This window comes from Gopherus evgoodei, chromosome 17, assembly GCF_007399415.2.
Source record: "Gopherus evgoodei ecotype Sinaloan lineage chromosome 17, rGopEvg1_v1.p, whole genome shotgun sequence".
Lineage (NCBI taxonomy): Eukaryota > Metazoa > Chordata > Testudines > Testudinidae > Gopherus > Gopherus evgoodei.
Window position 1 is genome coordinate 20215009 of NC_044338.1, and position 27912 is coordinate 20242920.

The window sequence follows — 27912 nt, forward strand, 5'->3', positions numbered from 1 at the left end:
GACTGCCATTCCGACCTTGCTGTCACACTATGATCCCCCCTCCCTTACAGTCAATTCCCAGATGTCTCCCCATCCTTCACTGGGCATTGGTAGAATGTGGTAAGACTGGCAGAACTCAGGGGTGGAGGTTACCACTTTCCAGAAAAAAGTCTCTCCATCATCCTGGCTGTTACAAGAGCTAGTGCAATGCGTTGCCAAATATTTCCCAACCGTGCACAAATGCTTTAGTAACTCGTATCTGTAAGCCTCAGTAAAGCCTACTGCTGTCCAGTATTATTAATCACATTTATTATGCTACTGCTTAAGAACCAACCAAGAATGGGGCCCCACGGTGCTAGGTGCTGTACAAACAGAAGCACATGGTCTCTGCCCCTTACAATCTAAATAACCAAACTGATCTCAGAAGCAGAGCAAAAATGCAGCCTGCCACCACAAACACCACTTCCAGCAGATGTCTTTGTGCACACGCTGCAATCAGACTTTGCCTGTAACTTTATGAAAGGGTTTCCTTCGGCTTGATGCCCTTACTGTGCTCTACCTGTGAACAGATTACAAGTCTCACCTTGAGCTGAGGAAGGTTGGTGGCAGTCTTCCAGTCTTTGTCATCTCGGATCCGGGTGCAACGAGGGAAGCGGATGGAGATGCCATCTGCAGTGTGGGCTTCTGCTTTAGAGAACTCAGCCCCTGTGATCTCCCACACTGGGGCTTTCTAGACAGAGAATATTGGAGATCCATCAGGTTTCCTTTGTAACCCTCTCTCTCATCAACTAACTGAATGCGTGTCTGAGCCCCCCATCCCTTTCACTGCAAGAGATCAGGCCAAACTGAGCGAAATACACACAAATTAATCCTTTGAGTGTTGCCGTTAGATCTTTTACCAAACACCTACAGGCAGCCATAAAGAGTAACTGTTGTGTTTTCAATTACATGACCAGAAGTATCACAGATTGTGTGCACGTGTGTGCCAACTTTGAGATAATAAATAACATATGCGTGGCACCGAAGCTGTCTGCAAAATTATGGAGTGACAGTAGATATTTAAAGTTGCAATTCAATTTTCACAAGCCATTTAACTTAGTAAAGTTCCTTTCTGCCTGACATTTCACGTGAGGTCCCTCACCAGGATGGATTTGTTGGGAAAAGTGAGTTTTCCTAGGATCAGGTGTTTCAGAGAAACAGGATTTTTCCAGAAGTAAATGAGTCCCCTAAAGTAGCGGTTTTCAAGTTTTTCTGGTGACCCAGTTGAAGAAAATTGTTGATGCCCACGACCCAAAGGAGCTGGGGATGAGGGGTTTGGGGTTGTGGGAGGGGGCTCTGGATTGGGGATGCCAGCTCTGGGTGGGGCTGGGGATGAGGGGTTTCGGGTGCAGGAGGGGGCTCTAGGTTTGGGGGGACTCAGGACTAGGGCACAGGAGTGGGGCACAGGCTTACCTCGGGCAGTTCCTGGTCAGCAGTGCAGCAGGGGTGCTGAGGCAGGCTTCCTGCTGTCCTAGCACTGCCGACTGTGCTGCGCCCTGGAAGCGGCCAGCAGCAGGTCTGGCGCGGAGGTTCACAAGTGACCCCGTGGGGCTTTTGCCTGCAGGCACTGCACCCCACCCAGCTCCCACTGGCCGCGTGCGGAGCCGGCGCTCAGGGTGGGGGCAGCGCGGAGCCCTGTGGTCCCCCTGCCTACGAGCCAGACCTGCTGCTGGCCACTTCTGGGCACAGTGCGGTGTCAGAACAGGTAGGGACTAGCCTGCCTTAGCTGGGCAACACTGCCGATGGGTCTTTTACTGACCCGGTTGACGGTACTGACTAGAGTCGCCATGACCCAGTGCCTTCCATTCCACGACCCAGTACTGACTTGCAACCCGCAGTTTGAAAACCACTGCTCTAAAGGTTTCCTCTCTTAATAGCAGCTTGGGCTGGAAACCTCAATTGTAAAAAATTTAAATCTTAGATGTGGTTTGATGCACCGGAATATTTTTCCCAAGAAAGGCTGCAAATGCGACATTGAGAACTTGTGCTGCTTCTCAGAGCCCCACCGTAGTAACTGCTCTGTAACACAGAAAACCTCTGCCTTTGCTAAGAGATTAGTGCATTGCCTCATGCCAGCCCTGGAGAGCAGGATCTGTCCGAGAAAGCGCTTGCCTTTGGGTCTGGAACAATGAAGTCTGGATAATAGTTCTTGTTGATTTTCAGCCAGCTTGGAATTTTACTGGGATCCTAGAAGGCCAAGAGGACAGGATCAAACATAGGAAGGGTGATTATTACAACAATATGCCTGATAAAACACAAACCTGCACATACATGTTGAAGGGGACATTAGCCCTTACCCTGGTTCTTGACACGCAGACAGAAAGCAGAAGTCTGAAGTGCAGGCCATGCAATATGTAGTGGGGTTAAGCAGGCAAGCATATCCATAGCTCTGCATGCTGGCAGAGCCTTTCCCCCCAGGGTCTACAATTTATGGTCATGTTTCATTTTGAAGGGTCTTGGGGCTTTGGCACCACCTCTTTTGTATCCCACGAGAGGGGTAAGGAGTGAGGTTGTGCTTTGGTCAGAGACAAGCATTTCTTTGGCCTTTTAGTGTCTCTTATACCTCCCCCCCGATCCTCCTTGCCCCTCCCGACTGATTGCTTGACCTTATCTCAGGAGAGGCATTTGAGGCAGGACTGTCCTTCAAGTGTGCATTCATATATTACACTCCCATTCTGCCCAGCAACACTAGCTCTCTCTCTTACCTCCCCCGGCACTCCCAATCTGCTTGTGGGCAGATGTAACAGTGTCTTTGTTCACACATTAGTAAGAATATAAAAATATCAAAAATCAAATGGGTATGCAAGACCCAAAATTCTCTCAGGCAAATATACAGCCCTGAATACGACATCATCGTTGTCACTAACACCTGGTAGATTTCACGGGGGGAGGGATAGTTCAGTGGTTTGAGCATTGGCCTGCTAAACCCAGGACTGTGAGCTCAATCTTTGAGGGGGCCATTTAGGGATATAGGGCAAAAATCTGTTGGATAATTTAATTGGGTATTGGTCCTGCTTTGAGCAGGGGGTTGGACTAGATACCTCCTGAGGTCCCTTCCAACCCTGATGTTCTATGATTTTATGATTAGCAACAGTTCACTGTATCTCCGCACACGGGATCTCTACCATTAAGAGGCCAAGGTACTCCCTCATGCCCCAGGAAAGCAGGGATTGGGAGGCAGTGTATCCCTTAGATCAGCAGCAACCCCTCTGCTGATTTGGGAGACTTGGCTTCCATCTATATGCTCATCCCATGTGAAAATTAAGTGTTTCCCCAAACACTTCATAAATGGATTTTAGTCTACGCAGATGTGCCAGGCAAAATGAATTCTCAACCTTCTAAAATGCCAGGTAAATGCTCTAAGCCCAATATTTGCAAACTTGGTCTTTAAAATTCTGCACCTAGATGACACTTAAAGTGACCTGAGAGATTGGATTTAGGCAGAGGTGGGCAAACTATGGCCCGTGGGCCGGATCCAGCCCCTCAGGGCTTTGGATCTGGCCTGCGGCGCTGCCAGCACCACATCCCTGCAGCCCCCTGGGTTTGAGAGGGGAGGGGAGTAGAGGACTCCAGGCGTTGCCCTTGCCTCCAGGCACCACCCCCCACAGCTCCCATTGGCCAGGAAAGCTGGAGATGTGGCAACAGCCCTCCACGCACTCCCCCCACCAGGGGTCACAGCAATTCTGGGAGCAGTGGGGGGACCAGGGATGGGGCCAGGGATAGGGCAGGCATGCAGGGAGCCTGCCCCGGCGCACACCGCTGCCACCCCTCCTGTACCCCACCCTCCAACTCCCTGCCCTAAGCCCGTTGCTTGCACCCTGCACCCATTCACCCCAACCCCCTGCCCTGGGCCCCCTCCCGCAGTCCACACCCCTGCCCTGAGCCCCTCCTGCACCCCAACCCCCCTTGAGCCCGCTCATGCACCCCACACTTCTCCTCAGCCCCAATCCCTTGCCCTGAGCCCCTTCCTGCACACCACACTCCCTCCCACACTCCACCCTCCCTCCTGCACCCCAACCCGCTTCCGAGCCCCCTCATGCACCCCACACCCCTCCTCTGCCCCAATCCCTTGCCCTGCCCCAATCCCAATCCCTTCCTGCACACCACACCCCTCCCACACGCCATACTCCCTCCTGCACCCCAACCCCCTGCCCTGCATACAATTTCCCCACCCCGATGTGGCCCTCAGCCCAAAAAGTTTGCCCACCCCTGGATTTAGGTGTCAAAGGCACTTGCATTTGAAAGTTGTGGTCTCAGCGTTTGTGAAGCATTGCTCCCATCTAGTGGCTAGTGAGGTTAAGTACAGCAAATCACAAACTGCCATTTCCGGCTTCTCATCGGAATGTGCAGTAGCCTAAATGGGAACTGAACAGCGAGTAGCCTCACACACTGACCTTGGATCCAAATATAAGATGTGTCCTCCCAGGCACATGCCAGAGCCCCCCTCACCTTGCTGATCTTCACCATGTCCAGCTCCTTCTGCAGCCGAGCCAGGGTGGCATCATCGTGCCCGCCAGCGCACTTTGTCACCGTGCACCATTTCTGGCTCTTGGGGTCATAGCAGCCCATGAGGAAAATGGACATCATCCCACCTGGAACAGGGAGCAGGGGGTCTCAGCATCGGAGTGCCAGGAGGAGCCCACCACTTCACGGCACACAAAGAGTCATCAAGCTGAACAGTGGTTCCCAGTCTCTGTGATCCTTGGGAATTTAGGCTTGTGATGGGATTTCAGCCAGGCAATCGCCCACCCACAAAGCTTTACAATGAGCATCTGTCCATGGGCCACAGTGCAGCAGCTGCCAACTCATTCAGCTGTGCACACTCTAGCCCACAATGGAGTTGGCTGCTAGCTGCGGGTTACTTACACACACACACACAAAGTGGCAGACAATAGCTAGTACAGCCAAGTAAGAGCACAGCTGCCTGGAAACCAATGAACCAGAGATGTTTCTCCTCCCTGAAGCACAGGCAAGTTATCGACTCATGTTAGTTCGAGGAGACACACCTTTACTGCCTTGTCCATAGAAAGCTCCCAGAACCACCAGGTCTGCCGTGTCAGCAATGGCACCTTCATTCAGATAGTCCTTTTTCACTTTTAGCCAGTGACGTTTACCGGGCTCATACGTACTCTGCAAATAAGCAAGAACGCTGAATCAGAAAGGAGCCCATTCAGATTTCTGTGCGGAACCATTTAAAAAAGTGGCCCACGACTTTTATCTGTACTTGATCAGTGTTTCCACGACTGGTCCGTGGACTAGGCTGCTCCCAGAGAGCTCCTTGACACAATTTAGGAACGCAGCAAGTCAGTCCCTGGTATCAGAAAGGTTGAGGAAACACCGTACTAGAGTACTTCAGTACTCCAGTTCACAAGGAAAGGTTTAGACTAAGGCTTCCCTTGTTCATGAAAACAGCACCTACCAAAATCCAAGATGACATGACACTTCAAAAAACAGGCTAATAATAAATAAGAGCCACATAATGTTTTCATCCATAGCTCTCAAATCACTTTCAAAGGGGATTAAAGTATCATTAGCCACATTTTACAAAGGGGGAAACTGAGGTATGGGGAAATATAGTGACATGTCTATTGTCACACACAGCCATGACTAGAACCCATGTTCCCTGACTCCCAGTTCGGTGCCCAGCCACTGGACTACAATGCTATAGGCACAAAAGCACAATACAGCCCTGCTTCAGGGCATCACACGCATTTAGATCACCAGGAGACCAGATGGCAGGAAAACAATACGTGAGTGGGGAAGGAAGTGAGAACAACACTGGTTTAGATAAGAAGCAGCGAGTAATCTAGAGCTCAGATGAAATCCACTGGATGGCATTCTCGGCATAGTTCAAAGGCTTTTATTTACTTAAGAGCAGAGTTCAAGGAAAGATCAGATGAAAGCAATTTTACATTACACATAGTGCCATCTTATTCTGAGAAATTGTTACTCCAAGATTCCAGAGAAAGTCTAAGCAAGGAAAGATCATGACCATAAGGAGACTTGCCTTTATATCTTTCAGCACAAGTCCTTCCAGCCCCTCACGGATGACTCGATTGATCATATCTGCCAGATCTGAAGCTTTCTGGAAGGAAAAGGAAACTGTTGTGATAAGATTACCCCACTAGATGGGGCTGTGTTCATGGACATTCCCTTGCCTACCATTATAGCTCTCAGGCAGGAGCAGAAATGCATAAAGAAAATGAAGTGACTGCAAGGGAAATGAACAAGAAGCCGGTTTCAGCAGGAGACTTTCAAAGAGACAAGTCCCACTACCTGCTTTTCTCTATTGTCAGTCTGGGCATGTAATGAGTACGGCCACCAATCTCTCCAAACACGAAGAATGGTCGTTGACCTTACAGTAAATGTGGTTATTCTAGATGTGTCATACAAATGGATTCCAATTCTGGTGCACGTGACTCCACACAAGTGAGAGTAGAGTCTTTTGGCTGGCAGTGTTTTTTCGGGCTGTACTTAAGTCTTTGACATCCTCGTGCTCCTCACCCTACAGGTATAAGATGATGGAGCAGACCCAACTGTCCTTAAGTTCCTTCGCCATATAGCATCCAGATGATATAAGACTCTGCTGTAGCAGAAGAGGAGGAGGGCTGGTCATGGAATCCACATGGACTACACACTCACTAAGGTAAGTAACTGTTCAAGTGATTGTCCATATGGATTCCACTTATGGTGACTAGAAGGCAGTAATCTCATTGAGGAGGTTGATATTAGGAGTCTTATTTAAATGACAGCAGGACAGCTCTACCAAAGCAGGCATCAGACCTTGACGCCTCAGCTAAGGTATAGTGCTGCGTGAAACCATGGACTGACATCCACCTGTTGAAATGTCTCAAATCTAGAATCAGGTGCTAGCTTCCCTTGCTATCTAATCCCCAAGAAGATCAGTAAAACCTCTTCCCTCTGATTTCCAAATGCACCTCCTTCCACTGCTCCAAGATTTAGAAGGAAATCCACTTGTTTCAACAGTAGTGACAGGGAATGAGGTGGGAAGGAAGCAGCTGAAATTGGATGGAATACCCCTTGTTTAATTTCTAAGAACCATTAATCTGAGTCCAGGCCTCCCAAAAATAAAAAAGGTGTGGCAAAGAGGGGGCGGGGGAAAGGGGCATAAATCTTGGAATGGTTCTAATTGGCTCTCAACGATGGTGACAAACTTGCTGTGAGGTAGACACAAGGTGTGCAGTAGGGGAGAAAGAGGCAGAGGGTCTCCTGTGCTGGAACCCGTTTCTCCCTCTGTGGCTCCGATGTCCTTCGTGCATTGTAGTAATAAGCAGAAAGTCATTGCTTCCTCCTAGGAGCTGGTGTGCAAACTCCCAATGAGTGGAGAGTGGCTCTTGAATTTTTCAAAGCATGCAGGGATTCATCAGTAAATGCACTGAACAGATCACAGCCTTCAAATGGAAGGTCCCCAATAGTCATTTGGACCTCTCTCTCTCAGCACTTCCAAAGACTAGAGCCATGAAGCCCTGCTCATGTTGATGGAAGGGGAAACTGACCAAGCTACTCTATCTGAAGCATCTACTGCAGCCAGTAGCAATGTTTGGGCTACTAACTACCCCTCACTCACAATGGATTTCAGTTTCTCCCCATGTTCTTGCAGGAGCTTCTTTAACTATACTATTAACTAGTCTATGAAAAATTGCACGGTGCATAGAGTAAGCAGACGAACATCACAAAGGTTCCATATTGCTGCCACAGATAGCAAGAAATGATGAGCCCACTCCACCCTTTATGCCCTCAAGCAGGAGAGCAGGTGCAGCCCCAAACACTGAAGGCCAAAAGAATCTGAGCACACCAGAAGTGGAATCCAGGAGGACAATCACTCGGCTAACAATCACCACTAACTATACTGCTGCTCCATTAATCATGGGGCTGCAAAGTGCCCAGTTCATAGGCCAGAGAGATTACGATTTAAGATGCCTTTTTACTGCTTGAAACTGAACTCACTGTGACATGCTTCATCTCAGAGAAGAGTATCCGGTTGGGGATTTCCACCATGTTATCATGGAGAAACTTCCGACGCTCACGCAGGGGCCTAAGGAACACAGTACAGACACATCAACCAATGAGAAGCAAAAGATCTCCATCGACACAAAGTACTAGTCACGCCAACATTTAAACAGCACTTAGCAAATGCCTTCCTACATTTATTTCCACACAGAGAAGTGGAAAGTTCTGTTTTTAACAACAACTTGCATTTATAGCACTGACAACACAAGGATCTCAAAGTGCTTTGTCAATACCGAGCAAGCCTCTCAACCCCTCTGCGAATTAGGTGGTCCTCATTACACATATTACATATACGTTATACAAATGAACTGAGGCAACAGGAGTGACCTGCCAAAGTTCACAACAGGAGTAGTTAGTGGCAGAGTTCTGAACAGAACCAAGAAGTCTTAGCTTCTGCTCTGTTGCTCTTAAATGTTGACCACATTATAAGTAGCACTAAAAATGTAGGATGTTTTATTTCCTTCCCAGAATTCTGGCTGGAAATCTGTGTCCTATATTCCATTTGCCAGTATGCCAGCCAGAATTTTGAGGAGGAAAATATGCAGAGCTATCTTCAGACTAGGGTTGATATTTTCAAAAGTGCCTCACTTAAAACTCAAAATCCCATTTTCAAAAGGGACTTGGGTACTTAAGAGCCTAAATCCCACTGTCTTTCAGTGTGACTTAGGCTCTCAAATGCTTAAGTCAGTTTTGAACACGGAACTTAGGTGCTTTAGAAAATTTTGCCCTACACCTATTTCTCCATCCGGAACATCAGTGAGGCTGTCTGCCAAACACACCTGTCCATCAGGCTGTTCTCATTGAAATAGATGCAGTCAAACACGAACAAGCAGACATTGGCATCCTGGAAAGCAGCTTTCTGCAAAACAATTAAGATCAAAGAAATCAATCTGTTTTTACCATCAAAAGCTATTATGCAAGCAGGAACACAGTAGAAATGTGACTATATGCAAAGTGCTCTCAAGCATACAGAACACTAAACAGAAAAATATTTTCCCCCCTCTTTAATCTTTCATGCTAAAATTGTATTTTGCAACAGCCATAAACATTCTTACAAAGCCTGATTTAAATTTACAGTGTCTCTTTACGCACAAAATAGGAAAATAAAACACGTTAATTTCCAAGTGACCCGGTAATAAAAGCTACATGATATTAATGGCTTAAAGCAACCCAAGTAAAAGGAGTTCCTGCTAGGAGGAAAACCCAAACATACCTTCCATTGATTTCGGATAAGCGGCTGCTTAGAAATCAACAAAACAAACAGTTCCAATTTAATTTTCAGTTTATGGCCCTGATCCTCACCTCAGTCTGAGCTTTAAAGTCATACTGATGTAGACCTAAAGCTCAGGTCAGTATTATTCTGTTCTTTTTCACCTGCTAAAGAATGTTACAAGCAATGGCAGAGAAGCCTGTAAGTGACTGATTTTTCCTGGCAATCGTTTTTTGATATCCATCCTGGGCTGAAGTTTCCCAAACATCTGGACCACCATTTGATCAGACAATCTTCTGATAATCTGGTGCAATGTGCCTTAGCTGTACCTTCTAATTTACACTATCCCATCCTTGGGCCAGGGACCAGATCTTCCTCTAGTGTTTTATTCAGCACTGGATATGTGAATGGCCCTAAGTGATAACGAACTCAATGACAAAAATATTTAAGTTGACAGACTAAAGCTGGTTGTTTAGACATGATTAACCTTCAGACTGCGGCAGCAACACATGGCAAGTGCCCACTTTGGTACCTTATGCACTCCAAGGGTCCCGAAGGGTAGCGGTTTGCCAGCTTTGTTGTCAATCAGAAGAACTTCTGCATCCAGGATCATACTATGTCCACCAGGGAAAGCCTGGGGGATGAAGTCCTTAAAATGGGCTACCTGAAAAAGCACACAGCAGTGACTTACTTTCCTTACACTCTCTAAGTCTGCCTAGGGGTCTGTCTCATTCTTTTAGCAAAGATAGGGGCCCCCCACCCTTCATGCAGTCCTGGGAGGAAAGCAAACAGCAACACACACAATGTTTTCTACTCAGAATGCCATGTGCTTGGCTGGACAGCTTCTCACTATCCCAGCAGCAAGCGATTGTACACTGGAGAGAGAATTGAATCAGAGCTATAAACACATGGGAACACACCAGCAGTATCCTGCAGGAGGAGCAATTTCCCCTTTTCAACTTTGTTTAACAGATAAGGCTGTAGTATTAAACACACTGCAACCATCCATAACACAATGCCATTCACAAACCCCACCCCATCCTACTGAAACTAACTCATGCCATGATGGCAGCCAAAGCATCCCTGACAAAGAGGTGTAGGAACAAAGAAGAGGCAGAATCATAACCCCTCAGACTTTCCTGGGGCGGGAGAGGGAGTTATGGAGAAACATGGAAAGGAGAGACAGGAGGGAGGAAGCAAGTTTGTATACAGGACACGAGTTCTAGAAGATGGAGAGTGAGTTCAAACTTAGGCTTTCAGAACAAAGTCTGAGCCTCTCCCTGTGCCTCACAGTACGAAACAGTTCTCTCACACACCATATAATGTAAATCTTACCAAATGGGACAAGTGTCCAGCATCATTCACCTGCTTTCACACACGGTGTCTCTGAATCAAAGCAACCACTAAACATGTGGTGTCAAAATGACACTCAAACCTCAGTTCCCAGCAGGTCCTGGGCATTTCCCACAAATTACAGGATTAGAAAACACACTTTATAGCGACAGACTCAAAGAGCTCAATCTATTTATCACAACAAGGGTTAAGGGGTGACTTGATTACAGGCTACAAGTAACTACATAGGGAACAAATATTTAATAATGGGTTCTTCAATCTAGCAGAGAAAGCTCTAACATGATCCAATGGCTGGAAGTTGAAGCTAGACAAATTCAGACTGGAAATACAGCAAGAATTTAGAATGAGGAGAGTAATCATTGGAACAATTTACTGAGGATACTGGTGGATTCTCCATCAGACAATTTTTAAATCTACATGGGATATTTTTCTGAAAGATCTGCTGTAGGAATTATTTTGGGGAAGTTCTCTGGCTTGTGTTGTACAGGAGGACAGACTAGATGATCACAACGGTCCTTTCTGGCCTGGGCCAAGATCTCACATATCCATACTGCACTATGCAGACCTTTTGACTCTGGTGTGCAGCTTGAGCTGTATCCACACTGCAAAATGACAAGGCTTGCACCCAAGGACTCAAGCTGTGACTCAACCCCCCTAGAAGGGTCCTACGGACCCAAGTCCTGAGTGCTTGCTGACTCAAGTCTGACTGCTTTGGGTGTGGAAGAAAGCAGGGCTTAGGCTCAAACCTGAGTCAGAGCCCAGGCTTACTGTGCAGCATAGAAAGATGTGGAGAAATTGGAGAGGGTCCAGAGAAGAGCAACAAGAATGATTAAAGGTCTTGAGAACATGACCTATGAAGGAAGGCTGAAGGAATTGGGTTTGTTTAGTTTGGAAAAGAGAAGACTGAGAGGGGACCTGATAGCAGTTTTCGGGTATCTAAAAGGGTGTCATCAGGAGGAGGGAGAAAACTTGTTCACCTTAGCCTCCAATGATAGAACAAGAAGCAATGGGCTTAAACTGCAGCAAGGGAGATTTAGGTTGGACATTAGGAAAAAGTTCCTAACTGTCAGGGTAGTTAAACACTGGAATAGATTGCCTAGGGAAGTTGTGGAATCTCCATCGCTGGAGATATTTAAGAGTAGGTTAGATAAATGTCTATCAGGGATGGTCTAGACAGTATTTGGTCCTGCCATGAGGGCAGGGGACTGGACACGATGACCTCTCGAGGTCCCTTCCAGTCCTAGAGTCTATGAGTCTATAGACATGCCCCAAGAGGTTAACAATGAATTCTGCCCACAGTGTTGAATGCAGCTTTCAAAATTCATAGAACATTTGATATGGTACACAATGGTCTGCAACAGACACTGGGCTTCTTGGCTCCAGGAACTGCTGGGGAATTCACAGTTTATCACATGAGCCCTGAGAGGAGAAAAGCAAACAGAAGGCAAATTACAAAAGGGAGCTTAGGACTCTGCTTACTTTGTGAGGGAGGACGGGTTTGAGGCTTCGGCTGAAGTAGCTGAAGTGATCTCCGTTCTTGTGGACCTGAACTCGCTCCCCATCGTATTTGATCTCTGCATACATCCCATTGGGGCACTTCTTCATTGCGTATTCAATTGACTTGCAGGCTTCAGCCTTACAGAAGACAGGAAAGAAGAATCCCATGAATACTTCACTTGTGAAGTTAGTGACTGGAATTAATTTAAACTAGTTTCTTGGAATGACAGATTTCCTGCTGACGAGTTCCCCTTTAAACAGATCGTGTTATCAGGGAATATCTCCTGACCTTCAGACCAAGTTCTCTGTTTCTTTATTTAACTCAGTCAATCTTATTTAGAACTCCGTCTCACTCCATGTAACTTCACCTCTTCCAAATATTTAGAGGCTGTAAGTACCTTCTTCACCTCTACGGATCACTTAGCCAAGATAGAAATATTTAGTTCTCTTTTGTTCCAACAAAAGAAAAACAAACTATCTGAAGCATTGTGCCCCAAAAGAGCAGAAATGATTTTCTACAAAAAACTTTCCAAAGAAAAGCCGGAAGAAACCGAAGAAACTTGAGTTTCAGAGAGAGATTTTTGCTTATGTCACACATCACTACAGTAACACTTATACAACACTCTTTGTGCAGGCCTCTCCATGGGAGAGAAGTTTAAAGCTAGGTACTATATATCTGTGCCTCACACTCCATCTTGCATAACCATTTATGCATCTATTGATCCTTAAAGGTCAGAATCTCAAGACAGTTTGTATGAGGATCCTCATCTCTCCCTCCTATGTAAGGTACTGGGGAAATCCACATTACCAGCATGGGCTGAACAGGGGTCATCAGTGAGGCCTGCACGCTGAGGGTTCGCTTCAGACCTGGCAACTTCTCAGTCTCCTGCTGGTTCCTCAGCACTCGTTCCACCACATTCTGGAGATTGCGTGAGGCTTTGAATGCCTCATAAGCATTAGGATCTAAAGCATCCAACCTTTAAACAATTAAGGGGGAAAAAGAAAGTCACTCTCTCAAGCCAAGCCTCTCTGCAGACAGCTAAGAAGGCTGCTGCCTGCTTCCGTTTTTACATCTCAGACTGTAAATGTGGAACTCACACATGCTTTGCACCAGCATTCATTTTCAGATCATGCTTTATTAGCCGGATGATGCATTTCAGGTCATTCCCTGTGCACCTAAAATGAAAAGAGGATTCAATCAGAAGCTGTTCATCTGAACTACTCCTTCCCTTAATAATAGGGAAAGCAATCTGCTCCAAACCTCAGCACCAGAGGATAAACAATGCAGCAGAATGAGAGTATGACTACACAGAAGCAGAAGTTAAAGATGAGGACCCTCTTCAAATTTGAGTCCCATAGAGTTTTTAGCTTATATAGTGTCACTACAATAGCAGTTACATAACACAGTGTGGGCCTCTCTGCAGAAGAGCAGTTTAAAGCCATGCCACCAGCCCCCCAGTCACTGCAACGTACTTTCTACAGCTCTGAATGACTGAGAAAATGAGGCTCCCATCACCTTCCTTGGAAAGCAGGGTGTGTAACTGATCTCACTGTTACGTGTGTGTTATGCAAATCACGAGGCAGATGGCATAGCTGCATTTCAGCAATACCATCACTGTCCATGTTGGAGGTATGCCCACTGTCTGCTGAAGTTAGAGCAGATACAAGCCACGCGCTCAGCAGGTCACAGTACTGAAATCAGGGTGTCTGGTATTGATTGAAACACTTGCTCAACTCCCAACAATCTATGCAAATATAATCAAAAGAAATGCATTAAGAGGATGGCTCAGCCAGTGACCTAAACTTTAGAGTAAGGCTCCCAAACTCTCCAGAAGCATAGGTTCAAATCCCAGCGGGGTCAAAGCCTTTCATCCTTCAGCGGGAAACTGAGTTCCACGCAATTTACTGCATCTGGTGGTGAGTGGGCTTTTAGAAGAGATGGTGTGTGAAAGGTCTAGATATTAAAGATGCCACAGGATTTAACACAGGGTTTTGCCCTTTTCTCACTGTTGCACAATGGGTTATTTAGCTGATACAGTCATCTCTGGGAGGAGGGCTATCCAGTGCTGTTCTATGCATATAGTTTGCAATGCTATGTAAGAGGTCAGAGGATAGACTTCTTTGTATCAACCTTTAGACCAGCCTTTCCCAAACTGGGGTCTGCAAGGGTATTCCGGGGGTCCGCCAGCCCGCCCCTCCCTCCCTCAACTCCTCTCCGTCCTTCCCACCACCTCCTGCATGCTGGGGAACAGCTGTTCAGTGGCGTGCAGGAGACACTGGGAGGGAGGGGGAGGAGGTGATCAGCATGGCTGGTGGACCCTGCAGAGTACCTACCCTCAGTTCCCCAGCATGCAGGAGGTGCTGGGATGGAGGGGGAGGAGTGGGGACGGGACATGCTCGGAGGAGGGGGTGGGAAGAGGGGCAGGGGTGGAGCCTTGAGGGAAGAGGTGAAGTGGGGTTGAGGATGATTCTCTCAAGTCAATATTTTCCAGTAAGGGACAAAAGTGACCAACTCCAATACAAATTAAAGGAGAGTTTAAAAAGATTGAGAACATGTAGAATCTGGGAAACAACGGAAAAACTCAAGAAGGTCTCGCTGCAAACTCCAAGGAATTCATTCTTTTGGCAATAACTAGCAATAGAATAAGAGCCTATTTGCAGAAACCAAGAAACAAGTACTTGACATAGCCATTAGGAAAAGCAAACAGGAAGCTGGCCGAAGTGGAGCTCTTATCACACATCAGTTGAGAAAAAACTGATGGTGGTAATAGTTCAGTCTCACTAACAAAGAGGGTAAACACTGACTTCTGCACTATGTAGCATTCCCATCCACGTCAGCTGAATCATGAACTAAATATAGATGGAACGAAGCATCAAATACTTGATTTTAGACAGATGAGTGACAAGTCTGTGTGGCATGGTAAATATCAGGGTCCAGATTTTTAAAAGTAATTTTGGGTGTCCGACATGAGATGCTTTCACGGATCCGATTTTCAGAAAGTGCTGGGCACTGCAAATCAGGCCCCTTTAAGGTATCAAAAGTTAAGCACCCAAAAATTGAGGCACTAAAAATAATTTGCTACACTGTAACATCTTGTCCCAAGTGTTTATCATTATTCAGGTCTGGAAGGATCATTTCTTACTATGGTCAAAGAACAAAAATGTATGACATTTTACACTCTTACAGGCCCAAAAATATATGGCTTGAAGGACTTCAAATTTAATCCCTACAGTAATTCTATTTCTTCATATACAGAAATTGTAGAAAGATAGTTAAGTTCATTTTGAAATGTAACAAATGAATGCAAGTTAAAAATACGGTAACTGGTCCATAGCCAGAAACCTATATGGTGACTGAGCCGGACACATGCCCAGCTTCTTTAGGGTTTCTTCCCTCACAGTGGCTGAGAACAGCTGCTTTACATACAGATTAGACCAGAAGTTTCTCTGTTGACCTTCTGCTCAGTGCTGGTGCTAGATACTGACTTGATAGCCAAGATTGAAATTCTTTACACACAGCATGAGCAAAAGCAACACGCTCTCCACGCTGATCAGTACTCAAATGAGATTCAACTCTGCTATTGAAGGACCCTTTATAGAGGCGAGGATTAAGTTCAGTCTTAATGGCCTTTTCAGTCAGTAACAATTGTGGTTATAGTTTTTAATGTGCACACTTATCCACTAGGAACTGCACTGAGGCCAACACATTTCACACAGACTGTCAAAAAGCCAGAGTGCAAATACTACCAACGTGGGCTGGATTCAAGCCAGTTATCTAAATGCAAAAGACAGATCCTTATCCCCTTAAAAAATAACTAGAACGACTCACTGGTTTGTGTTTACGGCCTCAGAGTCAGATTTACCAGTGTCTCACCCTACCTGCTAGTGATATCCTGCAGCACACTTTGCTGGTCGTCCTCCTTGGAAAGCTTTGAAAGTTGAGTGAGGAACTCATCCACTTCCTGGATGGTAAGGAGACTTTTGGCAGCAGGAGAGCAGGACTTGCTCTCTTCAAAAAAGATGCGCACAGTTTCGGAAACATCTCCCTGTCTCCAACACAAACAAAACCAGGGTGTTTATCAAACCTTTGGCAGGAGACTAAGGCAAAAAGGATGGAGACGAAGTATGGGTCAATAATTAGATCTTTAGTAGGAGGGGAAAAAGGGAGTCTGATGCCTGACCTCTGTGACTGGGTCACAAACAAAGAGCAAGGAAAGGCAACAGACAGCACTGGGATGGTCTTCTCAGCCATTTCTTTTTTAAGTGGTATATGCAAGACACAGACATTGTGTCCTGCTGTCATTATATTTTCCACCACTGCAACATTTGGGGCCTTTAATTTCCTCACCATGAATCCAATCTTGTAGCATTTTTGTGCCGTGAATTCTTGCTGCGTTCACTGGAAGCTAGTACACTCTAAGCCTACAGAAGTGGACCCATCATCGTTGTTTGGGTTATATTTTTGCTTTTATTTTAAATTAAGTCCTTGCAAAACAATCAGTTAAATGGGACAAAACAAGAACCCCTGGGGTAGCAGCAGCAAACATTTCAGTGTGTCAGGTGGGACCAGTGTATTGTTCATAACTTTTGCATTAGCATAGCTTTAGTCCTGGATGCTAAGGATTAACTGATGCGCATCGTAACGCTAGCCTGCATTCTGTTGGAATACCATTATACATTCCCAGTTTGTGGGAAGCTTCATTATGAAAGAACCACCAACTCCAGCTCTGAAATCTTACAATCCTTTCAAGTGAAGGAAAGTGTGCATGGTTTCAGTATCAAGGGGCTGAATAGTGAGAGATGAAATGAACATGCAGTCTCCATCCCTTTACTGACCTGCTCTAGGTCTCGGACCATCTCCTCCTGGCTGCAATTGAAAATCCTGCTAAACAGCTTGACAATCTGCTTGTCGTTCAAGTTGTAAACACTTTTAATGACACCTGGTAAGAGCAGCTTAATAGTCAGGTAGAGGTCACCATGGAAGCCATCTGGAAAAGTGTGTGTGCATCATTAGAAACTGTCAGACATTGGTCTCAGTGACAGGCCATACATTCATGTACGCAGGGGCTCAGCAGGTAAATACTAACTCTAAAAGACAGCAACACAACCATGGCCCACCATGTGTTGCCTTATGGGGTACTACTCTACATTCAGGCACCTCCCACTTGGTCCCCCACAGCTAATTCTGTTACTGCAAATTTAGCACCAGCTTCAAACTTTTCTCCTGGTCCCACCACAGGACCCAGTCTTATTGAACTTATTATCTAGATAACAGACGAGAGCAAGGCAGTCCACACTGTAGGCCCTGCCCACATCACAACAGAGACAAAAGTGGTGCAGCGCACAACTCTGTGAATCACATCTTACTCATGGACTTGACGGTCCTTTGTCCCCATCCCTGACAAAGTTGGGTGGCCTCTGCAGTTCATTATTTTCAGATGCCCTCCCAACACCAAAAAATGCCAAGCAGGAGTCACACACACCTCCTGCAGTTCCTTTTTGCAAGAAGTCCTGAATGATCTGCGTTTTCACATTATAGCTGGGCTTCTCGGCAACCATGGCGCACAACTTTCTGAACTCCCGCAGCAAGCAATCTTTGTGCTTTGGGTCACACTTCTTTGCAGAGAGGCTAGACTTGTGGGGAGAGCTTTCAGAGGCTTCATCAGAATTGCCTGGTTTAGCTGTACAAAAGGAGACACAGCATGTATTTAACTTTTAATAAGTAGCTTGGGATGATATGGTATAAACTTTGAAGATGAGGGTCACTACTGTCCAGGCAAACGAAAAGCAAGAACAATCCCAACAAGCTGGCAAAGCTTCAAACCTGAGTAGTGAAGTGCACAGCAATGAGATTTGTAAAAGCATGATTAAAAATCTGAATGTGCATTTTTAACAAAAAAATCAACTACTTTAGTATGTACTTTGCACTCAGAGCACGAGAATTTTCTGGAATTTATGAAATAAAGTTAAAATCTCAATGAAAAATTGTCATGCTGACTGATCCTTTCATTTTATTCTCACTTTATAGGCAATTCTCCACTCTAGCATCAGGTTTCCCCAATATTCTCACAGCAAAAGGCAACCTTCAGTGGAAGGAAAAGGCTTGACAGAGCTACAGGCTCCCTTATGATCCCTCCCTAACCTTTTTTCATTTCTTTCCACTCAACTTCCAGAGGCAGATGCCAAGATGGAGCCCATCCCACGAGCCACAAACTGGGTCTGGACTCCTGAAGTACACTACAACCAATTCATCCAAATAAAACAAATTCCAAGTCCCTGGATTTAACTAATTTGAAATTTGTTTTACTATGCAACAGGTGAACTTAAGGGGACAAAATCCAATTTCCAGTTGCCTATGGATAACCTAGGTTCTACTGTAATAATGTAAGCACTCTGTGTACCCAGTGAGCATCTGTTTGTCTTGATGTTACAGAGACAAGAGGATCAATACCCTAGCAATAACTTGATTAACTAAACCCAGGCCTCTTTACTGTTCACAAGGTGATCATTCCCCTCTATTCGACATTGGTGAGGCCTCATCTGGAGTACTGTGTCCAGTTTTGGGCCCCACACTACAGGAAGGATGCAGAAAAATTGAAAAGTCCAACAGAGGGCAACAAAAATGATTAGGGGGCTGGAGCACATGACTTATGAGGAGAGGCTGAGGGAACTGGGATTGTTTAGTCTGTAGAAGAGAAGAGTTGAGGGGGATTTGATAGCTGCTTTCAACTACCTGAAAAGGGGTTCCAGAGAGGATGGAGCTCGGCTGTTCTCAGTGGTGGCACGTAACAGAACAAGGAGCAATGGTCTCAAGTTGCAGTTGGGGAGGGTTAGGTTGGATATTAGGAAAAACTTTTTCACTAGGAGGATGGTGAAGCACTGGACTGGGTTCTCTAGGGAGGTGGTGAAATCTCCTTCCTTAGAGGTTTTTAAGGTCAGGCTTGACAAAGCCCTGGCTGGGATGATTTAGTTGGGGACTGGTCCTGCTTTGAGCAGGGGGTTGGACAAGATGACCTCCTGAGGTCCCTTCCAATCCTGATATTCTATGATTCTAAGTTCAGGAACTAACCAGCAAATACTCAACTTATTACAGAAGCTTTCAGTTAACAGGATACTACTCCACTTGGGAGGGATGAAGCGATCTGCACAGCTTCTGGACAGTTATATTCTGAAAACCATGAGAAATTTATTTCGATACTTGCCAACTCTGTGGTTTACCTTCCATCACCCACAAGAAAGATGGATGCTCAATTTCTTAGAGCTACACTGGACAAAATTAGAAAATAGCATACGAGAATCCTATATGGGCAAGAAAGACTAGGTGAAATAATGGAGTCTTTCCATCTCTAGCTTCTGTTATACAATTCAGAGCACGATGAAATAACCTACAAAACCAGAGTTTGTCAAATACAATAAAACATGTTTACTGAATTTTCATTTAGAAATGAAGTTTTTTCCAGTGGTACCAAGGCAAAGAAGGGCTGTGCCCACATTTATGCAATTTTGAGGGACAGTGATTTTACTTTAACAAGTGAAAGTATCTGAAGAAGTGGGTACTCACCCACGAAAGCTCATGCTCCATAACGTCTGTTAGTCTATAAGGTGCCACAGGATTCTTTGCTGCTTTTACTTTAACAAGTGTCACTAAATATTAAAAAAAATCCCAGATTGTGCTACCTGGTTTATTTCAGCCTCTCTTTCCGTACAAAAGGGTGCAGTTTCCAAATCTAAAAGGCTCTTCAAAGAACCAACCAGGTAGTCAGTGTAAGTCACAAAATAAAAACACTCTCCACTTCAGTTATAGGTTTCAAATATCATTGTTCATGCATATAACTGAGTCCAGATCCTGCTCCCCCTAATCTCAATCAGAGCTTTTCCACTGACAGGTGCAGCTCCTTCTGATTACAGATAACGGGAGGCAACATTTGATCTAGATCCGTGGTTTCAACCTGTAGTCCATGAGCTCCTGAGGGTCTGCAGACTGTGTCTAAGATTTCCAATGGAGGCTGCATTTTTTAGGGGCTCACAAATGAAAAAGACTGGAAACCACTGATCTAGACTTATAAATACAGTTCTCCAGTTTCCTTACTCTTTCTGGGAAGAAGATTTGGTAGGTTTTATCCCTTTTGTACACATCACCAAAATAATGCAAACACCAGTTTTTATGACTGACAGCTTACAAAACACTTAACATTGTCTACACAAAGTAAATAAAATATGAAGTTTTGTTAACACTCAATCATTTCTTACACTAGATATAAACTACTGAGGTTTGACTCAAATTGAAGCTCCAATGCTAATGCTAATATCATAAGAGGAATGAAGGTTCCCTCAGCACCAGCATAATTCCCACCTTTGAAGCCAGAGAATTTCTTTGGAGATGGATTGGGGGTAGCTAGTAGCTCCTTCTTGGGACTGGTTATCTGTCCACTGGGGGAGAGCTTCGCCTGGATAGTTGCCTTTTTCTTAGGTGTGTTCGCCACCTTGGAAGTGGCCTCTGTAGAATACAGTAAGAGGTAAAACATCGGGTTCAAAGCAACCCGTAATCCCCTAAAACAAAATCAGGTTAGTAATTTACAACCCTTTGCAATGAACAATTTCTGTCAGACTTACAAACAATTAACCCACATAACACCTGAAGGGAGGAGATAGGTAAACATTTTACAAATAAGAAAACAGAGTGGTTAAGTGATATTCCAAAACTCACAGCAAACAGAGCTAGCTGTGAATGTTAGCCAAGATTTGAGGCTCCTAGTGTCTGCTCTCACCATTAGACAACAGTGCTTCCCCTCTTCGACGCTTCTAGTGCTTGAATTCTGTGCTTCCCCTCTTCGACGCTTCTAGTGCTTGAATTCTGAGAATACATCTTCACTGCAGAGTTAACTCAGGCACTCGTTTAGATGTTGCCTCTAACCCCACCAATCCACATGTAAAACACTCTCACGTGAGTTTACGGATGCTTTAAACTTGGGTTAACTGGCCCATCTGTGGGGACAGGCTAGAGCCTGGGTGGCACTTTCATTCAGGCTGGTAATCCTCCCCAAGGACAGACAAGTTCTCTCAACTCACTGGGAAATCAGAGCACCTCAGCTCATGGCAGTTCAAAGAACCATAGGATATGTTCCCAGAAGTTCTAGTGATACACAAGTGAGGGTGCAGCACCAGTGAGGACACAATAACTCAGGCATGCTTTGTGGTATGGCTGCTCACACTTAAACTTAGGCTAACCCAGGCAATCACCCAAGTTAACTCTGCCATGAAGACATACCCTGAGGATCATGGAGCAATGAGGAAGGATCCACTCCAAAGCCTTAGCTGCCACAACCTCTTTGGAAAAATATTAAGTTTTGATTCTTAGATGGTTTCTAAGGTAGCCAAGGTCTGTAACAACTGCAGAAGCAATGCACTCATCCCCAGTGGAATGATACAAGGCTCCTCCTCTTTCAATCGTGGCCACCGTCAACTGATTAAACAGCTACATTACATGACTGACTCCAAAAGGTGAAAAGCTTTTCAAGGAAAGGACTTAAAGATGAGAAATTTGTGAAGGGAAGCCCTCAGTTCAGAATGGGAACAGAAAAAAAAAAAAATCACAACTCAGCGGAATAACCGGTGTTGTAGAAAACAAAAGTATAGAAGCAACAGTGATGTTTGAAAAAAGCAAAAACTACCAATTTCAGTGCACGCAGGCCATTTTTAGGAAAAATTAGATGGTAAAGGCAGTGGCAACTAGGTGACAGCAACTGAAAATGGTGTGTGGAATTACAGCATACAACACTAGCTTCCAAACCTTCTTGAGCAAGGTAGACTAATTTAACCAAAGAATACTTGCTAACACCTGACACCTCCCATTTGCTTGTACATGAGGGAACTTGGGCTTCTCCAAATACATGTCCCCACACCTCTCAATCTCCAGGATGGATTACAGCACCACTGAATGGAAAGCAGCCCATCCTAGAGACTCATTATAATGCAGAGGAAGAGACAACCGACCTGGGCTACGTCTACACTACAGCATAAAATCAAAATTACTAAAACCGGTTTTATAAAACCGATATTATAAAATCGATTTTATGCGTCCACACTAGGGCACATTAATTCGGTGGTGTGCGTCCATGGTCCTAGGCTACCATCGATTTCCGGAGCGGTGCACTCTGGGTAGCTACATTAAAGGAATGAGACCAATAACTTCGATTTCTGTCCACACTAACCCTAAAACGATATAGTAATATCGATTTTAGGGTTACTCCTCTCGTTGGGGAGGAGTACAGAAATCGATTTTAAGAGCCCTTAAAATCGATTTAAAGTGCCTTGTAGTGTGGACGGGTACAGAGTTAAATCGATTTAACGCTGTTTAAATCGATTTAACTGTGTAGTGTGGACCAAGCCCTAGTCACAAAGAACTGCAATTCCATTTACTGGCCCATATACTGTTGGGTAGGAATCATTGACATACAGCATTGCCTAATAATAGATTATTAAGGCCCAAGACAATGGCACAGAGCTTCTCCCTCAAGCATCTCACCTGAGATATGCTGGTTTATCATATCTTTCTCCGGATCCTGGAGCTCTTCCCAACCCTCCAAGTCTGTGATGTCCTCAATCTTCTTTGTTGTGGCCCGAGCCCTCTCTAGCTTCTCAAAAATGCACTTCACATGGTACCACTCTTTCATCTCCCCGCCTGACTCTGTGAAGGGGTTGGGGACCACCTTCCCAATGCGCACCATCCCCTTCAAGATCTTCTCCTTACATTTCTTGCAGCCGGCTGTGCCGCGCTTGGCATAGTCCACGCAGTACCTCTGCTCCGCCATCTCATCAGGGACTGTGCAGCGCCTACGACGCCAAACACGCAAAGCTGAAGCAACAGCAAACTCTTCAGCCCAAGCTCCCCGGCTTCTGCTGGCAGAAAGGAGAGACTTATTTCTTACTAGCAACTGGTACCAAGTAAATGGGTTGGCCACAGGGAGACCCAGCAGGCAACTTTCAAATCTCAGTAGATAAGTCTGTCTCTGGGGCCAGCGAAGTCCTTCCCTTCTGCTGAGTGGCCTGGCAATCTGTGAGAAGAGGATCTTGAAAACTGCAGGCATACAGCCCCCTCGATGTACCACTAAGTCAGAGAAAGAGGGGAGCGAAATAAGGCACCTTAAGTTGCCCCCAGGTACTGTCCCAAGCCTCCCCCTGGCTGAACGCAGACACGTGAGCGAGCCATGTGCATGCAACCGGGGAAGGGCCGTTTCCACACCCAGGCCCCGCCTGGGGAGCAGCCGCTCGCCCGGGCCCAGCGCGGGGGGCGGGGGCCGGGCTTTGCAGCAGCGCCGGGCACTGGCGGGAGCCGGGGGAGGGCCCCGCGCAGTCTCACAGCAGAGGCCGGGACCAGCCCCGCGGCTCTGGACGGAGCCCGGGAGAAGAGCCGGGCCGCGGGGCCGCCTGAGAGCGCGGGGGACGCGCAGCCCCAGCCCCCTCCGCCACTTTTCCCTGCCGCCCCGGACCCCCGCGCGCCAGGCACCTGGTCCGGCAGCCGCGGGCAGGAGAGTCCGGGGACTGACAGGCCCAGCCCCCTAGGCCGGCAGCGCCGCCCCCGCGTCCTCTTTAAATCCGGGACTCGCGGCCACGCAGGCTGGCATCGCGCATGCGCACGGGCCCATGAGACACGGCGGTTGGGCCGGGACAGGAGTAGGGCCCGTGGCTAGCCCCGCCCTCGGGAACTGGCCACGCCCCTTGGGAGTGACTCCGCCCCCAGTGTTAGAGGCGCTTCTCTCTCGGGCGTGTCACCCCTCCAGGAGAGACCGCCCCCTCGATAGGGCGCCAACCCTCCAGGATTGCCCGGGAGTCTCCAGGATTTCAAGATTCATCTGTAATTAAAGATTATGGCATGTGATGAAACCTACAGGAATTCCACCAATCAAGTTGGCAACCCTATCTGTCAACAACTCCAGTCTCATATTAGACCCCACCCCCTCAGCACAGATCCCTCCCCTTCAACACAGACCCCGCCCCTCATAACAAACCCCTCCCCCTCAGTACAGGCCCTCCCCCTCAGCACAGATCCCGCCCCTTCAACACAGACCCCGCCCCTCATAACAAACCCCTCCCCCTCAGCACAGGCCCTCCCCCTCAGCACAGATCCCGCCCCTTCAACACAGACCCCGCCCCTCATAACAAACCCCTCCCCCTCAGCACAGACCCACCCCCTCAGCACAGATCCCGCCCCTTCAACACAGACCCCGCCCCTCATAACAAACCCCTCCCCCTCAGCACAGGCCCTCCCCCTCAACACAGACTCCACTCCCTTAACACAAACCCAACCCTGTCAACACAGATCCTGCCCGCTCAAGGCAAACCCCTCCCCCTCAGCAGAGACCCACCCCCTCAACACAGACTCCGCCCCTCATAACAAACCCCTCCCCCAGCACGGACCCACCCCCTAAGCACAGATCCTGCTCCCTCAACACAGACTCCACCCCCTCAACACAAACCCAACTCTGTCAACACAGACCCCGCCCCTCATAACAAATGCTTGTCAGATGCTTGTGGCATCTGACTCAGATGATGAAAATGAACATCCGCATTGCTTTGGATGGTTTTTGAGCAGAACCCGTCATCAGCCTGGATGCATGTGCCCTGGAATGGTGGTTGAAGCATGAAGGGACATGTGCATCTCTAGCGCATCTGGCACGTAAATATCTTGCGACGCCAGCTATAACAGTGCTATGAGAACGCCTGTTCTCACTTTCAGGTGACATTGTAAACAAGAAGTGGGAAGCATTATCTCCTGCAAATGTAAACAAACTTGTTTGTCTGAGCGATTGGCTGAACAAGAAGTAGGACTGAGTGGACTTGCAAGCTCTAAAATGTTACATTGTTGTGTCTTTGAATGCAGTTTTTTGTACATATTTCTATATTTGTAAGTTCAACTTTCATGATAAAGATATTGCACTACAGTACTTATAATAGGGAATTGAAAAATACTCTTTCTTTTGTCTTTTTACAGTGCAAACACTTGTAATAAAAATAAATATAAAGTGAGCACTGTACACTTTGTATTCTGTGTTATAATTAAAATCAATATATTTGAAAATGTAGATCCAAAAATATTTAAATAAATGGTATTCTATTATTGTTTAACAGTGCCAATTAATCATGCAATTAATCATGATTTTTTTTAATCACTTCACAGCCCTAGTCATTATTAATCAAGTCGTGTATGAACTGCTCCATTATCTTGCCTGGAATTGATGTCAGGCTGAGAGACCTATAATTATGCATGTCATCACATTTACCCTTTTTAAAAATTGGCACAACATTAACTTTCTCCCAGTCTTCTGGAATGTCAGCTATGAACTAAGATTTATTGAAAATCAACTTTAATGATCTAGCGAGTGGCTCAGCCAGCTCTTTAAAAACTCTTAGATTCAAGTTATCTGGACCTGCTGATTTACAAATGTATAACTTTAGTAGAAGCTCTGTTTAACATCCTCCAGAGATATTAGTGGAATGGAAAACCCCTCCCCTTCAACACAGATCCTACCCTATCATGGCAAACCCCTTCCCCTCGGAACATACCCTGCCTCCTCCTGGCAAATCCCACCTCCTCAGCACAGACCCCACCTCCTCATGGCAAACATCTCCCCTTATGGTAAATCCCATCCCCTCAGGCCTGCCCATATACCTCATGGTCCTAACTGCTTGAAAATCCATGGCCTGGAAATGATGACTGCAGTTACTAACCAGGAAAATATAGAAATGTAAAGAAAAAATAAAATAACTTCTTACATGTTGGAAAGTTAGACACCTAGACTGGCTGTTGCCATGGATATAAATAGGTTCACCTTCTGTGACTAGCAATCTAAGACCAGTACAGGAGCCAATAGGAAAGCAGGACTTCATTATCAACATTCCTTTAGCTTTATAATGGAAAATACTGACCAGGACCCAAATCCTTAAATCTCAGGTTTTGGCCCAAATTTTTTTCACACACGTATAACACAGAACAAATTTAGTTGCTGCATTTATGGTACAGTGCTGGAGAGATTATCAAAGCAAAAGGTCACCCTCTCCAAATCTTCTGGGAATCCTTAAATTGATATTTTTTTTGGGTCTGAAATTAAAGTATTGATGCAAGACTTATTTCAATTACATTCCAATGAATCCAGTCTTCTCAGTATTGAGAAAATGTCCAGAATCACACTGTATCAAATAAAGGGAAGATGTTTGGAATTTTAATAACTGCTGTGAACAAATGTCTCTCCTCTATGGCCGCAAAAGTAGGTACTGAATCGGTGTGTTAACAGGGAAGAGACATGAGAAACAGACGGGATTACCGAAAACAAGCATGTACATGGAATTATTATTTGAAGAAAGGTGGAGTAATGCTGGTGAAATAAGGGATCAAGCTGCTCTATAATGAGCCTATTCAGCTCAGTTTTATCAATTTATTTGCATATTATTTGTTAATAGGGTTTATTTTAATAGGGCTTAGAAAGGAAAGCCTATTGCAGATGGCAGAGTCACAACTAGAATGGTGTGTACACATTCACATTCACAATTTGTGTGTGTGAGAAGTAGTTTCCAAGACTTTCCCAGGTTCTGAAGTTAGAAAAGGTATATGTTTGAATGACCCCTCAATTTATTTTCATGGTCATCTCTGTTTGGGTGAAATTGATCTCTGAGTAGAAGGCTGTGCACCACTTAAGTTCCACTAGAAACCTGTCTTAAATGGGATTAGTGAGATCTAGGGCTTTTGCTATTCCTCTGCAGAGGGGTGAATATCATCTGTTGAGAACTCGTAGACAAGGTGCACTTTCATTCAGGTCATGTACATTCACACAGGTAGACAATGGGTTCTCTGGAACCAAAAGTGGGAGCAGGCTGTGATTAACATGCAAACAAAAGAGCTCTGATCTCAGGAGAACAAATTTGCTCTGCTATTGCACAGTTATTATGGTCCCAATCCAATGACGCCAATGAAAAGATTCCTGTTGACTGCAATGGGCTTTTGATCAGGCGAGTTACAAAACTGAATAAAAGTTGGGAATTTAACTCCCTTAGACTCCAGCGCTCGCTAACAGGCAACTACTGGAAAGGGCAGACCTCTTTCAGCAACACACAGTCTCTGGATCTTCTGATGCGGGAACGGAATTCAAACCGCAGGGACATTCTCTCTTCTAATACTAGTGTTGTGGTATCATTAAAAGCAACTAAATATCAAGGCTTTAAATTAAGACACGGGAATGCAGCACAGGAAAATTTCTAATGACGTTTTTTGTTTTTGTAATGATTCACAGACAAAACTGGACCCTGAATGAAAAAGGCCTTTGAAAACCCATGTTTAAAGAAAATAAGTAATTTTGACAGAAAAGGGGCATTGCGTTTTCCATAACTCCCCCACCCCAAATAGATTAAATGGGTAGGACGATCTACACATACTGAATATGATACTGAAATATCAGAATGAAGAATTGCTAAGTGGTAGGATTAAAAGCTTTGATAGCTGTATTTTAATGATTTGTAATTATGGATAGTGAATGAGTTTAGATGAGGTAACACTTAGGCCAAGGCCTTGCTGGCATAAGTGGTTTTGCCAATTTTTATTTTACATAGAATTGCTGATTTGCTTAAAATGATGTTATTGCTGACTGCACAAAGGTAGTATGTGCTGGCAGTTTTGACATAAAAATACACAAGCTTGTAAAAAGAAGCCTTTTTTCTGCGAAGACCCAGGAACACAGTGACGAATAACAACATGACTTAAACCTGCATAAACAGCAACAAATGCAGAAATTGTGTAAACTTAGGGTGACCAG

The 27912-nt window shown here is 45.6% G+C and overlaps 1 protein-coding gene across 6 annotated transcripts in view; it reads right to left on the reverse strand.

Annotated features, from left to right (window-relative positions):
• Positions 1-23748, reverse strand: part of LIG3 (DNA ligase 3) — a 30207-nt gene extending 6459 nt beyond the window's left edge. For 3 of the 6 annotated variants that reach the window (XR_003996946.1, XR_003996947.1, XM_030536580.1), the window contains exons 1-17: positions 23616-23747; positions 22635-23216; positions 20463-20606; positions 17593-17790; positions 16946-17097; positions 15989-16155; positions 13208-13285; positions 12918-13086; positions 12092-12247; positions 9792-9923; positions 8829-8908; positions 7987-8074; positions 6026-6103; positions 5025-5148; positions 4468-4610; positions 2131-2205; positions 563-709 (exon numbers count right to left, since the gene is read on the reverse strand). Coding sequence is in view for 4 of the 6 variants with exons in the window: in XM_030536580.1 (XP_030392440.1) it covers positions 563-709; positions 2131-2205; positions 4468-4610; positions 5025-5148; positions 6026-6103; positions 7987-8074; positions 8829-8908; positions 9792-9923; positions 12092-12247; positions 12918-13086; positions 13208-13285; positions 15989-16155; positions 16946-17097; positions 17593-17790; positions 20463-20606; positions 22635-23196 (2493 nt within the window). In the remaining 2 variants the exon portion in view is untranslated. Of the gene's footprint in view, positions 1-562; positions 710-2130; positions 2206-4467; positions 4611-5024; positions 5149-6025; positions 6104-7986; positions 8075-8828; positions 8909-9791; positions 9924-12091; positions 12248-12917; positions 13087-13207; positions 13286-15988; positions 16156-16945; positions 17098-17592; positions 17791-20462; positions 20607-22634; positions 23217-23615 lie in introns of those variants that run through there. The other 3 variants (XM_030536582.1, XM_030536583.1, XM_030536581.1) reach the window with 3 other exon arrangements.
• Between the last annotated feature and the right edge of the window lie 4164 nt (positions 23749-27912).